General features: G+C 40.7%; 1 protein-coding gene across 1 annotated transcript; it reads left to right on the top strand.

Annotated features, from left to right (window-relative positions):
* Positions 1-413: 413 nt before the first annotated feature.
* gps1 (G protein pathway suppressor 1) lies at positions 414-19,842 on the top strand. The gene is made up of 14 exons (XM_084371367.1): positions 414-571; positions 3,532-3,624; positions 12,772-12,953; positions 13,856-14,020; positions 14,262-14,397; positions 15,785-15,862; positions 16,128-16,188; positions 16,497-16,582; positions 17,180-17,274; positions 17,366-17,471; positions 17,652-17,732; positions 18,490-18,627; positions 18,747-18,881; positions 19,399-19,842. Exons 1-14 carry the CDS (start codon positions 539-541, stop codon positions 19,471-19,473), a joined length of 1,464 nt encoding a protein of 487 aa, XP_084227493.1. The 5' UTR covers positions 414-538; the 3' UTR covers positions 19,474-19,842.
* The last annotated feature ends 750 nt before the right edge of the window (positions 19,843-20,592 follow it).

Raw genomic sequence — 20,592 nt, forward strand, 5'->3', positions numbered from 1 at the left:
TTAATGTGAACTGGTACGGGAGTGTTGTATTGTAATGTGTATGTATTGTTATATCATGTGTATGCGTGTTTGTGTGTTATAATATACTATAGCCTATTGTGACATGCTTGTATTGTTGTGGGATTTGGGTGACCCCAGGAAGAATAGCTGCTGCTTAGCAAAAGCTAATGGGGATCTAAATAAAACAAACAAACAAACAAACAAACAAACAAACAAACTGAAACAAGGGGGGGAACTGATGGAAGTGAGAAGGTTTATTTCAGTGGTCTATCTTTTGGAAACAGGTCTAATATCCAGATTCAGGTCTAATTTCCAGAAAGTCTTTTAAGTCATGATATTGCCCACTCCGGTGCAGTAGGTTAATTCATGCAGCTCTCACGCTGGTTTGTAACGAAGAAGAAGAAGATGTCAAACTGCGCCTTCCCGCGAGCCGTAGCAAGGTTCCTGTCCCTATCACAGTAACTAGATAGCTGTGGAACCAGCCCACTCAGAGGCTGACAAACTCACTAGAAGGACACCGAAATCAGAAATAAATAAGATGCCCTTGCCCGTGCAAGTCTTTAACTTTCAGGTAAGTCTTTTTCGTCGCAGTTTTTTCAATTCCAACCAGCAAAGACAGCTGGAAACTGAAGATGATGTGTCTTCATTCCCCCGGTGTAACCTTAGCCAGCGTTAGCTCGGTTAGCTATAGAAACGGTTCAATTCACGGTTAAAGATCACAACGACATTTCGAGAATAATTAGTTTCTTAGCTTGTGTTGGGCGTATAAATAATTTACGAAGCAATATGCTGTTGGATTTAAACACAGCTACATTTTTAAGAATTCTGCCTTAAAATTGGTCGGCATTTCTTCTTACGGTAACGTTACTGTGCTTCCATAACGTAACAGTGTATCTTAGTAAATAAACGAAGGGATAGCTAATAAATTACGAATTTATTGAAGTAATGACGGCTTAGAATGACCCTCCGAATCTCTTAAGCGTTTTTAAATGAATGTACATGTATCAGTATGCCAAACAATATGGAAATTAGATTGTTTTAATGGAGTTTGGAGTTGAAGGCTAACAACTGAATGAAGGCCTCCGTTGGCTAACAACATTAACATTGACGATAACATCCCTGTCGTTAACGATACACAAACAAAACAACAAATGACGCAGGACGTTAGCTTTTACTAAGGTATATACATCACAAGTTTGATTCTTCAATAACGTAAACCATAACAGAGACTGAAGAGTCATTTGTTTTTATCATTGTAGGCTGTAGCTAACGAAAGCTAGCATTACCAAGCCAACTTCCTGTTATTAGCAGTGTCACGTTAGCTCTGAATAGAGTGATATGTCTCGCCGTGTACATATGGTATACGGAAACGCATACAGTATTAACGCATGCTAGTTTACCATTAAACATTTGCAAGAAGTTTCTCTTGCCAACGGTCCAACCTCAATAACCAGTATCATCAGTGTGTTTCTGTGTTAAAAGGCTGATAAAGCAAATGTTAGCATCATGTTTGTTGCATCAGTGACAACGTCAAACTACCATTCAGAATCAAACATGGTCATTTTGCCTTGCTTGTTGCCAACCATACATCAAAACAAGGCTTAAGAGCTGTTGTGAATGATTGTTGTCCACTCTTTTAATCAGCAAACATTCACCACGTTGTCAATGCAATCGGTTCTCACATACCCATTCACAAATGCATTTACAACTACCATTAGCAATGTAAACCATCCCTTGAAGATGTTTTATATTGCAGTTAGGTCTGGGCTCTTGATTAATAACAGTAGACTACAGTTCATTGCATTGCAATTCATTTGTGTTTGCTGTACCCCAGTGAACATTATGAATTTAGCATCTAATGATTTAAAAACCCCTCCGTGGAGAACATACTGATACTGTGCTTTGTTTGTGCCTACCATCTAATTAAAAAGGAAGAAATCTCTGTCTGTCCTTCAGTTTTCTCCACAACTGTCTATTCCATCAACTTTACACGTGGTAGATGTATTGCTAATGGCCCAAGGAAGTGCAGGGTTGAGTGCGAAGTTTGGATGAGCTGTTCTCAAGAAAGCTGCAGGTGTGACACTTCATCCTGCAGAGCTGGAGAGACCCTGCAGTTATAGATGTAGTAGTTTTAGATGTGGGTCATACCTAGAGCTATGTAGAGAGAGGGTTAGGGTCAAACTTCTGTCACAACTGCGCTGGTTAACCTAATGAGGCATCAGTTTTAATGTTAAGGTTTTGATAACCCGACATAGTGTAACTTTCCAAACAGTCACATTTTGAACAGGCACGGCACTAGTGCTGGTTAATAGCTCATTCTATGGACAGGTCTGGGTCATGAAATGAGGTTGCTTGTTGAGGAACTTAAGTTCAGCCTTACAATGTTTACATTGTTTGGTGCAATTGTTCACTCATTGACAGTCTTAAATCTTTTTAGATATTCCATCCAACAGCATCACAGAAGTAATAGGATTTACTCATTAGAAAACTAGCAGGGGTCGACCCTGTGCATAGCAAATTACCTATCATATTTCACTCAAGACAGATGTTGGGTGGTAATACTAGTCCTGATTCAAATTTGCATCTCTATGATTTGGGGTCGTGTTTTATTTAACATATGTTCTGTTGTCACACATATGACAATTATGAAGTTTGATCATGTGCGGTTCCCATACCTTTTACTTAAACTTGTAAAAAAAATGGAAGCAAAAAAAGTGCTGAGTCTATAATTATTAAAGGGGAACTACCGTTTTTTACAACCTGGACCTTATTTCTAGCATAAAATAGGATCATTTACTCACCCAGATAACTTTGGTGTCATTTGGCGTCGTTCGGACGAAATTAGATCCAGTGGAGCGCCGCTATATCCATATAATGCGAGTGATCCGGGCACCGAAGCGCAGCCTCTATGAGCATTATCTGCCGTGAAACTAGTTCATTTCACCAATATTTTGTTATGATACGCTCGTGGTATTCCCCTCTGAGTCCGCCTGTTGCCTGTTATCAACATCCGGGGTCTGTAGGTTGACCTACTACCTCTGACCTGGATGATGTCATCTCTGAGCTGCGCGCACACCCGCGACAGCCGGCTTGTTTACCTGTAGCTGCTACTGCTAGTTTGACCCCGGATGTTGATAACAGACAAGCCCGGACTCAGAGGGGGAATAGCACTCGCGTATCATGACAAAATATTGGTGAAATGAACTAGTTTCGTGGCAGATAATGCGTTATAGAGGTTGCGCTTCGGTGCCCGGATCACTCGCATTATATGGATATAGCGGCACTGCACTGGATCTAATTTCGTCTGAACGACTTCAAATGACACCAAAGTTATCTGGGTGAGTAAATGATCATATTTTATGCTAGAAGAAAGGTCCAGGTTGTAAAAAAATGGTAGTTCCCCTTTAAGTGTAAGTATATGCAACATTTTTATTACAGTGCCCATATTTTTTTATGTTATTTAGCTACAATGTGGATCATGTCTCAATCTGTTACTTCTGCTGACTTCTGCTCCTGGTTTGTTTCTCTCAGGGGTCTGTGGAGCCCATGCAGATTGATGCAGACCCACAGGAAGACCAGCAGAATGCCCCAGACACCAACTACATAGTGGAGAACCCAACACTGGTATTGACTAGATAGACTTTCATATACACTCACTCACCCTAACATTAACCCGCCATGGTGGCACACAATGTGTTGGTCCTATGACAATAATTATCTGTGTGACACCTTTGTGGCAGTGATGGAAATCCCTGTTTTTAAGAGTTCAGGAGTCCTTAGGTTCTACTGCTGCCCCTTAAATGTTGGTGATTCAAATCATCAGTCGAGACGGCCCCCTGAGTCGACTTGCTTTTTGTAAGTTGAAACAATGAACAATTTTATCAGCTGCATCAATATACACAGACTAACCCTGAATGAAAGCCTGGCAGACTGTCAACTTAAACAGAGTCTTGTCTCAGAATTACCCATCCGTACAACTAACTGTGGTGGAAACACAGAGCTGGGTGATGCAGAGCAGCCTGACTCGTTTCTCTTCACTGCTCCCACCCTCTCAATTCCAGTGCTGACTGGTATTGAAGTGGCTGCACTACTTTTGAGCCAGATGCTGGTACAACCTTTCCTACTGCTGTCTACTTCAGCTGACAGATGCTCCACAGTGCGCTTGGATTTTATAACTGAACCATGACAGGACACACACAGTTTTCATTCTTCTGTTTGTTAATCTGATGTTTTCACATCACAGAGGATGAACAAAGGTATTAAAGGGGACATATTAGGCTCATTTTCAGATTCATATTTTTATTTTGGGTTACTAGTAGAATGGGAGTACATGCCAGTTTTCTCATACTGTTCAGTGAAACAGCACTGTATTGCCCCTCTGTCTGAAATACTCAGTTTTAGCTCCTGTTTCTTTTTTTTTTCCTAATATATTTTATTGATTTTACAAAAACAAATAATGAACCATACAGCACAGATACAGCCAACCTGCATAACAAAAATACCCTAATTCACATACATGAATTGCACATCATACAACATACAGAAAAAAAAAGTTTACATGGGAACTATACTGAGAAAAGGAAAAGAGAGAGCAAATAAAAGCATTCTATGACATTTTGGTGAAGGCAAAATATGATCGCCCTTTCTTCAGCAAATCAACAAGATCACCAGGAAGATAATTCAGGAAAGGTTGCCAGACACTGTAAAACAAATCGCCATTGCCCTTTAACGTAGCACTGAGGTGTTCCATAGGAAAAACCTTGAATATTTCCTTGTACCACTGTGTGACCGAAGGGGTTTTTTCTTTTATCCATTGAAACAGAACACATCTCCTCGCAAAAGGAGAAGTTTACCCATTAATGTCAGCTGTCCTGCAGATAATAAGAGCTGCCCCATAGGTATATTCAGAAGGAATAAGACTGGTTCCAGCTTTGCTGTTTTGTGGAAGATTGAGCTGAGCTCCTTAGTGATATTTTTCCAATATCTGGCTATTAAGGGACACTGCCAAATACAGTGATAGTATGTCCCTACCTCTTTTTTAAACTTCACACATAAGTGGGAAATCTGGGGATTAATTTTGTTTAGAAAGTGAGGGGTGCATTGTAGTCTGTGTAATATCCTATACTGGCTTTCTCTGAGTCTATTACAAGTAAACATTTTCTCTACGGATTCAAAGGCGTCTGACCATGCGTTGGCATCAAGGTCAACCTCCAGGTCCCTTCCCCATGACTCATATACCTGCTGGCAATGACAGGATTAACAGAATATAGTTTTGCATAAAACAGGGAAATAAATGTTCTACTGTTCATGGCAGTTAAATTAAAATTAAGAAGGAAGCTATCAACTGGGCTAACTATTGGTTGGTCTGTTGGGAATATAAGATTAGTTTTTACAAAGTGTCTCACCTGGAGAAAACCAAAAAAATGTTCTGGTATTCTGTATTTAGTCTGAAGCTGTGTGAATGATGAGAAAATTACCATTTTCAAATAAGTCAGCTATAAATCTCAGGTCCCTTGAGTTCCAGTCACCAAAAATACTTTTCCCTACACCAGGAGGAAAGGCTTTATTTTGAGTTAAAGGTTGTAAAGCTGATGAGAAACCTCCCCTGCCAGTATGCTTAGCGACATCACACCAGATCTTAAGCGTACTAAGCATGATGACATTATCTTTAACCTCAGCAGGGAGTTTACTCATTTCAGTTAAAATAAAGCAGAGAGGGGAGAAAGGGGCACAACACCAAGCATCCATGTGTATCTCCTGATGAATAAAATGTTTGATCCAGCCTGATATTATCCTAGCATGACAAGCCCAATTATAATAAAGAAAATTAGGAAGAGCCTGACCCCCCTCATCTATTGGTAATTGTAGAGTCTTCATTTTTAGTCTAGGTTTCTTTCCATGCCATATAAAATTTGAGAGAAATCTTTCAATATCTAAATTAATTCTCCTAGTAATCTTAAGTGGCAACATTTGCATTGGGTATAATATTCTAGGGAGCACATTCAACTTTATTAGGCTAATCCTACCCATCCATGACAGAGGGAGATCGAAACATCTGTTAAGATCACTTTTAACTGCTGCCAGGGTTGGTGTTAAGTTTAGTTTATGCAGCTCTTTAATATTTGCTGATACTCTGATACCCAGGTAAGTAAAGCCCAAAGGTGACCATCTGAAAGGGAAATTAACCAGGGTTGCCCAGTCCCCAAAGTCGCCCAATGGCAAGGCTTCCGACTTGCTATAATTAATTTTGTACCCTGAAATCTGATCAAACTGACTAATGATTGATAACAAGATAGGAATAGAACTCTCTGGGTTAGTAATAAACGGCAAAATATCATCAGCATAGAGTGAAATTCTATATTCATTGTCTCCCAATAAAACCCCAGACATACTATGGTGGCTCCTAATAGTTTTGGCCAATGGCTCCAGTGCAAGTGCAAATAATAGTGGTGAGAGGGGGCAGCCTTGTCGTGTACCTCTACTCAAGGCAAAAATATCAGACATGGAGCCATTTACAAGAACTCTAGCAATAGGAGATCTATATAGAAGTTTAATCCATTCAATAAAACTCGAGCCCAAGCCAAATCTATAGAGAACATCAAAAAGATACTCCCACTCTACGCGATCAAACGCTTTTTCAGCGTCTAATGAAATGGCGAGGACCTTTTTCTTTGTACTATATGAAAATTGTATTACATTCAGGAGCCTGCGAACATTGGAATAAGAATATCTATTTTTAACAAACCCTGTCTGGTCTGGCTTAACTAAAACAGGTAGCACCTCCTCCAATCTTCTACCCAAGAGTTTTGACAGTAAACCCCAAGTAAGCTTATCAGTCTGTAAGAAGCACACAGATCAGAGGGCTTATCTTTCTTTAAAATCAGAGAGATGTGGGCCAGATTTAGAGTTGGTGGGAGCGTGCCTCTTTCAAAAGATTCAATAAACATGTTGGTCAGAGGTCCCACCACCAACTTTGCCATCTTCTTATAAAATTCGGGGCCAAACCCGTCAGCGCCAGGAGCTTTCCCACTCTGTAAAGATTTGATGGTCTCCAGGACTTCCTAAGCTGTAATTGGTCTGCACAGATCATTTTTACATTTGTTGGATAATGTGGGAAGGTTTATTCTATCAAGAAAAAGTCCTTTGCTCTGAAGTGTTTTGGCACTCTGAAGAGTATAGTTCCTGATAAAAATCCTTAATTATTTTACATATAGTTTTAGTTTCAAAGTGTTCTGTGCCAGTTCTGTCCCTAAGTGATGTGGAATTGCATTAAGCCCTGTACGGCCCCTGGCCAGACAGGCAAGGAGCCTACTAGGTTTATTACCAGATTCAAATAATCTATGTTTAGCAAAGAATATTGCTGATTCTGCTTTTTGGGTTAGCAGTTGATCAAGAGCAGATCGTGCCGCTTCTTATTTTTTAAAAACAGATATTGAGGAGGTAGCTTTAAACTCTGTACTAGTGTTGTAATTTGCTGTTCGAGTTCTATTTGTTTTGCTAATGTACTTTTTTTCTTTGCAGCTGTGTACGATATTATGGCACCCCTCAGGAAGGCTTTACCTGTTTCCAATAAGGTTGAAGCAGAGACGTCAGGCGTATCATTTGTAGAAATAAAAAGTTCCCATTGTAATGTGAAATGTAGGATTGCTAAGGAGATGTGGATGTGGGGTCAAAATAAGGTGGTAGAAGATCAATAGTGACTGATGAATGGTCTGAAAGGGTACATGTGTTAATAGAGCAAGTGTTGGTCCTGTCTAGAGCTAATCTTGAAACAAATATATAATCAATTCCTGAAAAGGAATGATGAGGACGGGAGAAAAAAGTAAAATCTTTTTCTCTTGTGGGTTAATAATCCTCCATGCATCAAACAGACTCTCTTGTGGCTCTAGCCATCTTGGAGAGAGGTAGGGCACTAGGTGGGCTATGATCCATCCCTGGGGCCAAAACACAATTAAAATCCCCTCCAATTATTACTAGTGAAGGACAAATAGAAGAGATATTGGCCAATAACTGAGTAAAAAGAGCTGTCAAAAGTGTTGGGGGCATAGATGCTTCCTATAAGAATATGTTCACCATACAGATACACAGTAATGACCACAAACCTTCCCTCTGTATCGCGTATGACTTTATCTAGTTTAATTGCCACATGTTTATTGATAAGTATTGCTACCCCCTACTCACATGACTCCCCATAGCTCCTGTTGCTTGAAGCTGCCTCCTTCCAAATACCCAGTCTCCGCTGATTGGTCAGCTCACACATGCCTGACCCGGCACCACTAACAACAACAGAGCATCAGTTCTAAATCAAATCTTATGTGCTAAACTAGCTGTTAGCAGGCATAAATTATGCAAATGTGTGACATAGTGTGATGTCATAAAGTCACGCAATTAAAGGCAAGACTACTTAAGAGGTGTTTCAGGAGCTATGTCTTCTGTGGGAGAGAGGAGCTTTACTGTTGATGTGGACTTTGACGTTTTTAACTTTCAAGATCTTTAACATGCACACGAACATATATAAAACACTGAAGTAGAGATGCACCGCTCAATCGGCCGCCGATTAAAAAAGCCGGTTTTATATCCAATCGGAGACCGGCCGGTCACTGTCGTAAATTCCGGTTTTCGGCCGATCAAACTGACCCGCATGCGCGGTGCGTAGCAGCTCAACGCGCCCAGAGCAAAACAGCTAAAAACTAGCAAGACTCAGGAAGAAAACTTGTCGCTGATTTGGACTTATTTCACTTTGCCCCAGGACGACCCAAAACACGCTGTTTGTAATGCTTGCGAGTCAAAAGTAAGCCGTGGAGGATCAACGCCTAAGACATTTGGAACAACAAACTTAATACGCCACTTGGAAAAGAAGCACCCAGGTTTGTTTAGCAAATATCAGGAGGACACTGCTGCTAAGAGGAGGATGCAGCAGAGTCGCAGCAACCACAACAACCCTCCACCGTGGCTCCTATGTTCGACATCAACACTGAAAAGTCCAACGCCACCACTAGGAAAATAATGGAGTTTATGGCACTGGACGACCAGCCGTTTAGCGTAGTACAGGATAAAGGCTTCGTAAATCTGATGAAACACCTGAGTCCACGGTACAAATTACCAAGTAGGCGGTACTTTTCTGACACAGCGCTGCCAGATTTGTTTGAGAGCGTTTCAAGCCATATACACAAACTGCTGGACGCCACTAAATCCCCTGTCAGTTTCACAACGGACATTTGGACTTCTAACGTGAGCATAATGTCAATGTTGAGCCTGACTGCTCAGTGGCTCAATCGGTATCAGAAAAACCGGTTTTGGCAGGTCAGACCTCCTTTAAAACCGGAAATCGGTATCGGCCAAGAATTTTGCAATCGGTGCATCTCTACACTGAAGGAAAAAAAACAAAGTATGATAGTTTTCCTTTTGAAATGTGAGTTTTAGAGGAAAAACACAAACTCATGAAGGCTGGTATGGGAGTTGATTGTGTCGCAGCAGCTAATACTGTAACTTGCCATACATGATACATTACTCATAGTTCTAGATAAGATGTACCAACGTCAAGCCCCCTCTCCACATCAATCCGTACTGCTAGGTTTTCTCATGCAGCATACTTGTTGTATGTATTTTCTTGGTTGCCAGCGAGCTAAGCTGACAAAAGTTGTTGTGTCACTCACACAAAAGACATATGTTGTAAGTGACCGTCAGCGTGGTGCAGTGTCACCCTGCCTATAGTGAAGTGTCAGCTGGGATCACCTCAGGCTCCCCCAATACCTTCTGTGGAGAAGTAGTTATAGATAATGCAACACAATCCTAACACAAAGTTTACGACAAGAGCGCAGAGTTTACACAGAAAAACACTTAGTTCATCAAGCGTAGCTCATTTCAAAATACAGGAGAAACTGTTAATGTCAAGCACATGAACGTGAAAATGGAACAATTTGGTCAGTCACTAACCTTTGTCAGGGGGTCAACAGCCACCTGTAAGCCTGGCGCCTTGCACGTGAATTTTGAAGTACACATATTGTTTTAAATGGCTGAATGCACATCAAAAGCATTATGAGGCACGTCAAACTGCCTCAACGGTCATACTCCAACCTCCTTTCTGTTTTGGAGTGCAAGTGAGGACTTACTCGCAGATTCCACCGGATACGTGTCCGCTGTGTTACGGCTACATTACGGCTATTCTGGCGGATGCTGCAGCACAGCGCAGCAATTCAGCCAAATTCAGCACAGAGCAGACAGGAAGTCAGACACGAAAAAACAACATGACATCCGGTTAATTTTCAAAATAAAACAGTTTGGTTGATGCCAGCACAAAAACCTCAAAAAAGAGACAAATACAAGCTCTTCTTCTAATCCTTCGGTTGGAAACAATTCGTATTGTTGTGTTTATAACACATACACATAACTGCGGTCGTGCGTGATTAAGTAATTATTGCGGGAATTCCTCGGTTTCGTAACTCCAGCGGACTCAAAACGCAGCTGGTGGGGGTTGCCGGACGAGGACAACGGAGCAAAACCATACCGGAGCCGTAACGCAGCAGACGCGTATCCAGTGGAATCTCGGGGTTAGTGACCATAGATGCTTTTCTGCAGCCACATTACCCATTTGTAGAGAGCTAATGAAAAAGAAAAAAAAAATAGGGGAGAGAGAAGTAACCCAAAGATTCCACTGGATGCATGTGCGTTGCGTTCCGGCTCCGGTACGGTTTTGCTCTGTCATCTGTCGTCCCCCCGCAACCCCCACCAGCTGCGTTTTGAGTCTGCCGGACAGCTGGAGTTGCGAGACCGAGGAGTTCCCGCGATAATTACATAATCACGTGTGACCGCAGTTATAGGTATGTGTTATAAACACAACAGCACAAAGTGTTCCCAACCGAAGGATTAGAAGAAGTTCTTGTATTTGTCTCTTTTTTTGAGGTTTTTGTGCTTTTATTCTGAGAATTAACCGGATGTCATTTTGTTTTTTCTTGTCTGACTTCCTGTCTGCTCTGTGCTGAATTCGGCTGACTTGCTGCATCGTGCTCCGGCATCCGCCAGAAATAGAAGTCCTGTATATCTGCTCCGGCGGGGTCCGGACTGCCGGAGCTGGGACAGAGCAGATACGCAACTAGCGGAGACAGTGGAAGTTAACACAGACTAGAGTGAAACCTATCCGTTGCCGTGATGGAGCGGAGCCAGACCGGACATGTATCTGGTGGAATCTAGCTGTAAAAGCTGAGGTGCTGCGCACTACTGTGCACTATGTGGACACACTGCTGTGAAATCTCTATTCAGTAGTGACTTAATTCAGCTATTGTGAGGCAGGAGGAGAGGAGACTGTCAGAGCAATTCAAAGACGGGGTTTTGGGTTTGATAAGCTGCATGTGTTTATGTATTTGCATGTGTGTATGTGTTGAGGAATCCCTGGGCACAACTGCAATCACTATAGATGAATATGAGTTTTACATATAAATAGTGACTTTTTTCCAAAATACTGCTGATTCTGGTCAGCAGTATTGGTGTTAGCATTTAAAATCAGATGCCTGCAGTTTGCCATAGGAGCATAAAATGACGCTCTTCAATTCAGGCAGTCAGTTATTGATTTCAGTGCATGTGGGCCTTCAGCACTCTTGAACTTTTCCATGATGGAAGTCCTCTCATCTGCAGTGTTGTCCATAAGATTGCGTTAGTTCATCCAATGGTTTAAACTGACTCCAGTGTACACATGCTAAATTGGAATTTTGCAGGCTATTTGAAGGACAGAACTTTCTCTCCTTCTGCTGGCATAGGAGTTTTTTGCCCTGTGACTCTTCCTGATGTCATTTAAATGCGCATTCAATGTACCAGTAGAGTATCAAGAATAGGGATGCATTGATTAACCAATGTCACTACTAACCCTGTTAAAAACATCACAATTGTATAACTTTAAAGGCTCAGCTACTCCGAGTGTTTCTGTTCTCACTCTCATAAAAAAAGGACATTATGGTACATTATTCTACACTGCTACTTTATAAGTAGCTGTAAGTTTTGATCGTCACCTAGTTAAATTGATGGTGGTGTTCTCTGACGGATAAAAAAAAAAAAAAAAAAAGTATAAAATGCTTAGATGGGTTTGCCAAATATACTGGGGCAGCTGTTGGTATACCTGGGTGCCCCACCCAAGAAAAGTGTATTATTTCTGTTTCGGAAAGCAACAAGCACTAAAAACAAATACCAACAAAGAAATGTTTTGGGGACAAATTACAATTAAACATTTTACACATTTACACATCTGTAGTGTTGGGGAAAAAACTAGTGAAACCGCAAAACCAGGATTTTACCTGATGCAATAACTGCTACAACACAATCTCTAATCGTTGCATTACTGTTGGAGACATGTTAGAATACGGATGGATGACAGGAAGTCAGATCATCACTGTATACTGACCAAATGCTCACAGAAACAAAAATTGCTGTGCTGTTATTTTCATCTGCAAGAAACCTCCTGATCCTTCAAATGCTAACAGGGGAGATTTTTCCCTATAGAGAACTTTCCTGTCCATTAGAGTAGAGGTACATTGAATTATGGTCATATTTATTGAACACAATTTCAATGCTTGGAGCTATTGAATGTTCGTTTCTGTGCAATACATTAAGTAATAAGGTTGACTCCATGGAAACAATCAAAACTTTATTGTAAAAGTACACCTCACCCAAATGTTACCCAACAGAGGGAAAATTACTGTGACATCACTCCACGTACATTTTAGATGAGCAGTTTTGATGCGGTTTCCATAAGATCTCTCTTCTGTGCTTCTCTGTGTGTAGGACCTGGAGCAGTATGCGACCAGCTACAGTGGATTAATGCGGATTGAGAGGCTTCAGTTCATTGCTGAGCACTGCCCTCAGCTCCGAGTGGAATCCCTGAAGATGGCCCTCACGTTCGTCCAGAGGACCTTCAATGTTGACACTTACGAAGAGATCCACCGCAAACTCACAGAGGCCACACGGTATTATAGTTAATGATATATCATAATAACTGAGAGCTTGTTCTTAAAGAGGCAATTCTGGATTGAAAACCGACTGTGTTAGCAAGCTTAGCTTTGCACGTTTACCATGGAAGTTTGTGGTTGTTCTGCATTTGTCTGTGTAAACTAGGTTGTGTGCCTGGCAGTGAGTGAGTAGTGAGCTTTTTTTGTGGGGCAGTTGTGGTTGTGGGGCAGTGCCATCAAACGCAAAATTGCTGGTATTCATATCGACATTTTTTAACAAATTTATCAAAATCTGCATTTTTTTCGTTTGAAAATGGTTCAACAAGCCGTCAGCCAGTTCATCCAGAACCTTTGAATGCCACTGCTGACACAGAATCAACTGTTTGGGACATCTCTATGCCATGAAATGTATGTAAAAAAAGAAAAAAGATTTTAATGGCCTCTATTCATAGGTCGGTGGCCCTCCTTCCCTAGCCTCCATCCTTGAGTCAGTGAAACTGCGCTCATTTTCAAAAATATGTACCACACAGAAACTAATAAACTTAAACATAGAGCCATGGGATAAACGGGTTCATTGGTATGAGGTGATATCATGATTGGGTACAAATGGGGCATCCTCCAAAGGCTCAGATGTCACAAGCAAGGATGGGGTGACGTTCGCCACCTTGTGAAACACATGCTTATATATAGGATATTACTACCTAGGCTCAGGAACACTTTGTAAAACTGTTGTCAGTTAACAGTTCATCTGGAAAGGACTACATTTTGATTCTATTTTTAATGTTTTTTTGGAGTGGGGGTTGTACATATGTTATATGAGTCTGGACAAACATAGATGTAAACTTCAACTTGACTAGTTGGCGAAGGCATTCATCTGAGACGTGGTAATTCTAGTTTGTCTATTCATTTTTTACCTATAGGGAGGTGCAGGGTGTGCCGGATACAGTACCTGAAGGTGGGGCTGTTCCTCCTCCTCTTGACTCAGCCTGGGCCGAGTCCACTAGGAAAAAGGCTCTGCTCAAACTGGAGAAACTGGACACTGATCTCAAGAACTACAAAGGAAACTCCATTAAAGAGAGCATCAGGTATGATGGCACAGGTTATGGCTTATCATGGAGATTATCGGCATCATTGTTTATACAGAAAACCCAAAGAATCAAAGTCTCTACTTTTCATGAATTTTGTGTTTAAGAAGATGAAGATGATTTTGTTGAAAAAAATAAAAATACATTTTATTAATTTAGCAGCTTTCAAGTAGTGCTATAAAATTTACCTTACCTTATCTACGTCTTCATACCCTCCTCCCATTCTATTCCCTCTCTCCAGGAGAGGCCATGATGACTTGGGGGACCATTACCTAGACTGTGGTGATCTAAGTAATGCCCTTAAGTGCTACTCCCGAGCCAGAGACTACTGCACCAGTGCTAAGCATGTCATCAACATGTGTCTGAATGTCATCAAGGTACACAGTCTTCTACTCCTGCAATCAAGTCATATGGCAGCAGCCATTGTGCTTCACTGACTTAATTTTTATATGAATGTATTCCTTACACGTGCCTGCAAGTACTGACTTCATATGGATCTCATAAGTTAATAGCATTAAGCATCCTTAAGCTGAGATACAGTTATGCCCTCAAATAGTGACCTTTAGAGTCTTTATTTATCTCAACTGCAGAATGTACCAGGCCTCTTTATGGAGCAGATTTGAATTAGGGCTTTTAGTTCTAATGCCCCTGGCCTGTATATTAAAGTCATTGCAGATTACTTTGATAAATGATTAAATTATGAGGTTCAGTTGAATCAGTTTTCACAAATTGTCCAGAGATCCTGAAAGACTTTCTGATCATATCCTTGTCCAGTTCATCCCGGCTTCGTCAACAAACCAAATTAAATCACTACATTGTTGCCCACTACACTGATGCTTCCCTCTAAAATTAGTGCTGACAACCTTGCCAACATAACGTAAACAAACAAAATAAGTTTCTCATGCTGGTGAATAGTCGAAGTGAGAGGCAGTTGAGTCGTATAACTCTTTGGAACCAACCTGTGCCTCAAATTTCTTGCCTCCATCGCTTACTGAAAAGTTGATCCCTAACGCTTTATTTTTGATCATTTTTCTTGTTACTTGATTACGTTTTTCCCTCATTGAGTGACAGTAAATCCTCTCTGAAAGCCTTGTCTCTAGCTCCAAAGCCAAGTTTCTTCCTCCCACCTCCATCTAGCTGTGTTGTGCTTGTCAGCTAACAGCAGCTCACTCTTCTATTTTTCCAGTACCTGATTCTTCTCAGGTCATCAAAGTGCCTCACAGCTTTAGCTCCTGATTTTTTTCCCCCTTAAACCGGTACTACAAATCTCTCTCTTTGACTTTGAAATAAAATCTCCATCTTGAGTGCCATGCTGCTCTAGTTTGCTCTGAACTGTGTTTTGGAAAATTCAGTCACTTGCATTGAATGGGACTCTCTCCCATGGTTATTTCAAATGTCTTTCAAACTACAGTTGGCTGAGACATTAACACAAGTACACCTGCTATGACTGAAACAGGACTATAAAACATTAGAAGAGTAATCAAGAACAAAGTATTAAATGGTTTAATTATAGTTTTGAAATCATGAAATGAAAACAGTAGAAATTGACATGTTTGACTGGCATGCAAAATATTAGAGGCCCCGCTTTTCATGAGTAACGGTTTGAGGAAATATGGTATGTGTTTCCTAGTAGAACGATAATTTTTTCAGTTTTGTGCCACACAGCAGAAAGGCAGTGTGGGGTAGAAACCATTTGCAGGGGTTTCAACAAATCTTTCCAAACCAAGTATATGAAGGAGCACAACCTCTTCTCTGTGCCCACAGGTTAGTGTTTACCTCCAGAACTGGTCCCATGTATTGAGCTATGTCAACAAAGCAGAATCGACACCAGAAATAGCAGAGGTGAGCATGGATCTCTGTTTCAGCCTATTCTCCACTGTCTTGACTGTTAAATGTGAAGCTCTGAACAGCTAAATAACAGAAACAATCATTTTGAGGGGTAGGTATCATTACAATACCAATCAGACTGTGTAAAAAAGAAGTGTTTGCACAATGAGACATATGAGATAACTATTCATGCTAGCATTTTTGGAAACTGTTTTTCAAAGCTTGTAATGGAGATAACAAGTACCTGTAGCTGATACTGTTTCTGTTTCTTTTTGTTTAGCAAAGAGGAGAGCGAGATAGCCAAAATCAAGCAGTCCTCACCAAATTAAAATGTGCTGCAGGTAAGACCGTATTATGCTCTGTGATGATAATGTCACTCAGTACAACCTGCAGTTGGGTTTGAACATGCACTGAGAATTAGCTGTCTGGTCACCATGTCTTCTCCAAGAATGGATAAAAATGAAGTGAATTCTTTTACTGTTATATTTGAACAAACTGCCCAGAAAGCCACCAGTGATGGCTGCCACGATGAAAACAATATGACATTTAATTGCTGTAGAGAGTCTGTAGAGAGTAATTATGTGTCCCTTTTTGGAATAATCTAGAGTTTGGTATAATGCAAGTATGAACTTGTTCATTGGTGTTTCAGGCCTGGCAGAGTTGGCCTCACGCAAATATAAACCAGCTGCCAAGTGCTTCCTGCAGGCTTCTTTTGACCACTGTGACTGTCCAGAGGTGAGTGACGTCAGCCAGTGGTACCATGGTGTTACTGCTAGATCCACCAAACAAACCTTTTTCAGGTCTATCTAAAAACATTGTTTATGTCGATAGTGGCAGCAAAGAAATCAGTTCTCACAGTGATTTCAGTGTCAGTGATGTGGGACAGAACAGTTTTGTTAAAGTTCAACTGAATCTAATGTGAGGCCTCATCAGTCTGTCTGTCCAAAAAGTGGAGGATCTCTCAAAGTTACAGACTTTACAGTAGAAAATCAGTTTGTGTTTCTATTTCTTCAAATACTACTGCTCACAAATTTTGCACTAAATAGACTGTTACATTTGATTTGTTGAACTCAAACTGCTGAATCTTCAAACCACCTTTGCCTGAGGTTTATATGAGTTACTGCACAGAATGAGGAGGTTGGAGTTTGTTCCCGATCACTTACATTGTGTTGTCAAGCCTGACAGGAGAAAGTATTATGGTGAACTATCAATCCATGTACATCATGTCCATATGGGTATGTGAGTATTGTTTAGAAGGATTTAGTGGCATCTAGTAGTGAATAACAGAATAAACCTGTGAGGAATGCGTGATTGGGTGTGTGTTCCCTGCAGCTCCTGTCACCCAGTAACGTAGCCGTGTACGGAGGCTTGTGTGCTTTGGCCACGTTTGACAGACAGGAGCTCCAACGTAATGTCATCTCCAGCAGGTAGGTGGCGTTAGTTCAGTAAATAGTAACTGTAAAATGTTTTAAAAAATGTAATGAGTAAATGTGTGTATTAATCTTTTTCTGTCCTCAGCTCCTTCAAGTTATTTCTAGAGTTGGAGCCTCAGATCCGTGACATCATCTTCAAGTTCTACGAGTCCAAGTATGCATCCTGTCTCAAGCTGCTGGATGAAATGAAGGTTAGAGCAGAAACCTTTGTTAGGCTACAATCAGTATAGATGTGATAGAATAAATGTCACTCTAAACTCAGTTTGTGACTACACAGGTTATGATGTTCTGACATGGCAGTGTATAATGTATTTTCTAATGATCATTTTGAGTGTATGCATGGGGATGAGTGACTGTGGTGTTTCCTGCAGGATAACCTCCTGTTGGATATGTACCTGGCCCCACATGTCAAAACTCTGTACAGCCAGATCAGGAACAGAGCCCTCATTCAGGTGAGACATGCAGTGAACGTCCATGCATTTTTCAAATTGTGCATAAAAACCTGAAGGGAAAAGTCAAATGAAGTGGATTGTAAAAACTAAACATGGCGGTGTTCAGTGGAAACTGACCTGATGAATAAATCGTGACATACGACCCCGATTCCAAAAAAAGTTATGATGCTGTGTAAAACAAAAAAAACTAATTTGCTTATCCTTTTTGACATATGCTCAATTGAAAACCGTAGAAAGACAATATATTTAATAATTTATCTCATCAACCTCATTGATTTTTGAAATCATGAGATTATTCTGAAATTGATGCCAGCAACACGTCTCAAACATGGCCTCAGGAACACTTTGTAAAACTGATTGTCAATGAACATTTTGGACAGCATCCCAACTTTTTTGGAATCTGGGTTGTACATGAAGCATTTGACTGAAATGTCCATTGAAGCTTTGAAGATATAGAAAAGTGCTGTCGCCGCGTCATGGTAGGTGCACCGTATTGTTGTCCTTTGCCAATCACACCTATGATTAAAATGACAATAGATCTGGATGGAAACTACACTACTTCTGTTTAGAACATAAAAGTCAATCACATACTTAATGTCTCAAATTGGTATTGATGTTGCAGTTATTATTGTAAAGCTGTCCTGTCTTTTTTAATTTTCAAAGGGTTAAATAAGTATGTTCCTTGACTCATGTCATTAGAGAGAGCATGACAGACGTGTGTGTGTGTGTGTGTGTGTGTGTGTGTGTGTGTTTTCAGTATTTCAGCCCCTACGTGTCAGCAGACATGACTAAGATGGCGCAGGCCTTCAACACCACAGTTGCAGCTCTGGAAGATGAGCTCACCCAGCTCATACTCGAGGGGCTTATCAATGCACGGATCGACTCCCATAGCAAGGTGAAACACACACACCACATACACACACACACACACACACACACACACACACACTGTGGAAACAAGTCAGTTCTCATTTGAATCATTACAAACTAGTACTCATACTGCCATTTTGATAGATTCTGTATGCGAGGGATGTGGATCAGAGGAGCACCACATTTGAGAAGTCACTCCATATGGGCAAAGAGTTCCAGAGACGAGCCAAAGCCATGATCCTCCGAGCTGCTGTGCTGCGCAACCAGATCCATGTCAAGGTAGAGAAATTGTTTTTTACTCTTCGTCACAGCTCATACAGGATTTCTTCATCTCAGCAGCAGTTAAATAGTAGACTGTTAGAAAAGCACCTTGCCAAAGTACTTTATTACGTCTTGTGTGAAGAATAAGATTCTGTAAAATGAGTGGTGATCATACTGCACTTACCTGTGTCTGCACTTCCTGGATAGCCTTTAATAATAACTATACTGTGTAAATGTAAAAGAATACACTCACATGTATTTAGCATAACATTGGAGAGTTACACATGACTACACTTCACAGGTTCACTGCATTCAAACTGAGATATTTCATAAATCTATAAACCGTAGCAAACATCACAAAAAGGGTTGGGTGATCGTTTGTTTTCATATCATCCAATCGTGGTGACTAAAGATGGGCAATTTGTTTTTTGTAACATGTATTTGAAATTAAGCCATTTTTGATGAACGACAGCGGCATAAACTGAACACATTGCATTTCCTGTGATGAGTCTAAACTTGTGTTGTGTCTTCTCAGTCTCCACCTAGAGAAGGCAGCCAGGGTGAACTGACACCAGCTAACAGCCAGACCAGGATGAGCACCAACATGTGAGGAGGACGTCTTCTTCAAAGTCTGCATGCTGACTCTGCTGGCACCAGTCGCAGACTGGAGGGGAAGGATCACTCAAATGATCATCAACACCAACTCCCAACCACCTCACCTCCTGTCCCTCTACTCAAGACAGAAATAACACACAATGTAAAGACTTTAATGTTCTGAAATGATCTCTGTTGTTCCTCTGAGACGATGCAGGAAAAATTCTTTTGTTAGTCTGTACATCTGGAGATCTGAAGTGTTTTGATGAAAACTCAGCACTTAAGCTGCACGTTACTGGTAGGAGATGCACTTTGCTCTGCTTACACGATGGAGGCCTCGTTAACCGAAACAATGTTTTATAATAAAAATGCCTACACAAACGTACACGACAGTGTTTGTTTTTATGGATCAGTTCTGTTGTCAATGGAATTTTCAACAAATACCCTGAACTTATATTAGGGCTTTGACTATATTACAGTGTATATCTTGATATTTTAAAATCGCCTCAAAACCACTTTGTAAATGTGAGGATTAGGTGACAAAATCAAATATCACTATTTTTGATCAAATACCTCTTTTTATAAGGTTCTTTCACAAAATATGAACACAATGAGATTTTTGATCAATAACTACTTTAGTAGTTGGGTAAGTAAGTGGGTAGAGACGATTATAAGAAGAAGTACAACAGTCTGGTAAGTTCAGAAAAAGACATAACTTTACTGTAATGCAGCCTTTAAAACCAGGAAAAGACAACACTTATCACCATATAACAACATCCAATATCTGACTATGTACAGTATAGTCTTATATCACAATAATGATGTAATATCAAAACCTTGCCCAGCCCTAACCTAACTAAGCCCCAGTGTGTCCACCGTCTGCATCTATGTGCTGTTAAACTAAAAGGAGCTGCTGTCACTCAAATTTTGGCGGCACTTTTAGGTTTGAGTCTGGTTTAAACCTGTGTTATGTAATAATGATGTGGTCTGCTAAACCCCACTGTAGTGCTCCACATCTGTGGTTGTAGAAATCATCTAAATGTCAATAGAGCTCACTGTATCTGATGTTTGCCTTAATGCTGGTGCAGACCTGAGGCCTTTTTTATGAAAGAAGTATGACTTTTGCAGAAAACCA

Source organism: Pagrus pagrus (assembly GCF_965226575.1).
Source record: "Pagrus pagrus genome assembly, chromosome: 13".
In the NCBI taxonomy this organism is placed as follows: Eukaryota; Metazoa; Chordata; class Actinopteri; order Spariformes; family Sparidae; genus Pagrus; species Pagrus pagrus.

What these genes read in the sequence shown, in the direction of transcription:
- gps1 (XM_084371367.1), top strand. Translation starts at nt 539, where the DNA reads ATGCCCTTGCCCGTGCAAGTCTTTAACTTTCAG. An exon ending in CGTAATGTCATCTCCAGCAG is followed by an intron (nt 17,275 to 17,365) that starts GTAGGTGGCGTT and finishes TTCTGTCCTCAG; the next exon opens with CTCCTTCAAGTTATTTCTAG. An exon ending in GGAACAGAGCCCTCATTCAG is followed by an intron (nt 17,733 to 18,489) that starts GTGAGACATGCA and finishes GTGTGTTTTCAG; the next exon opens with TATTTCAGCCCCTACGTGTC.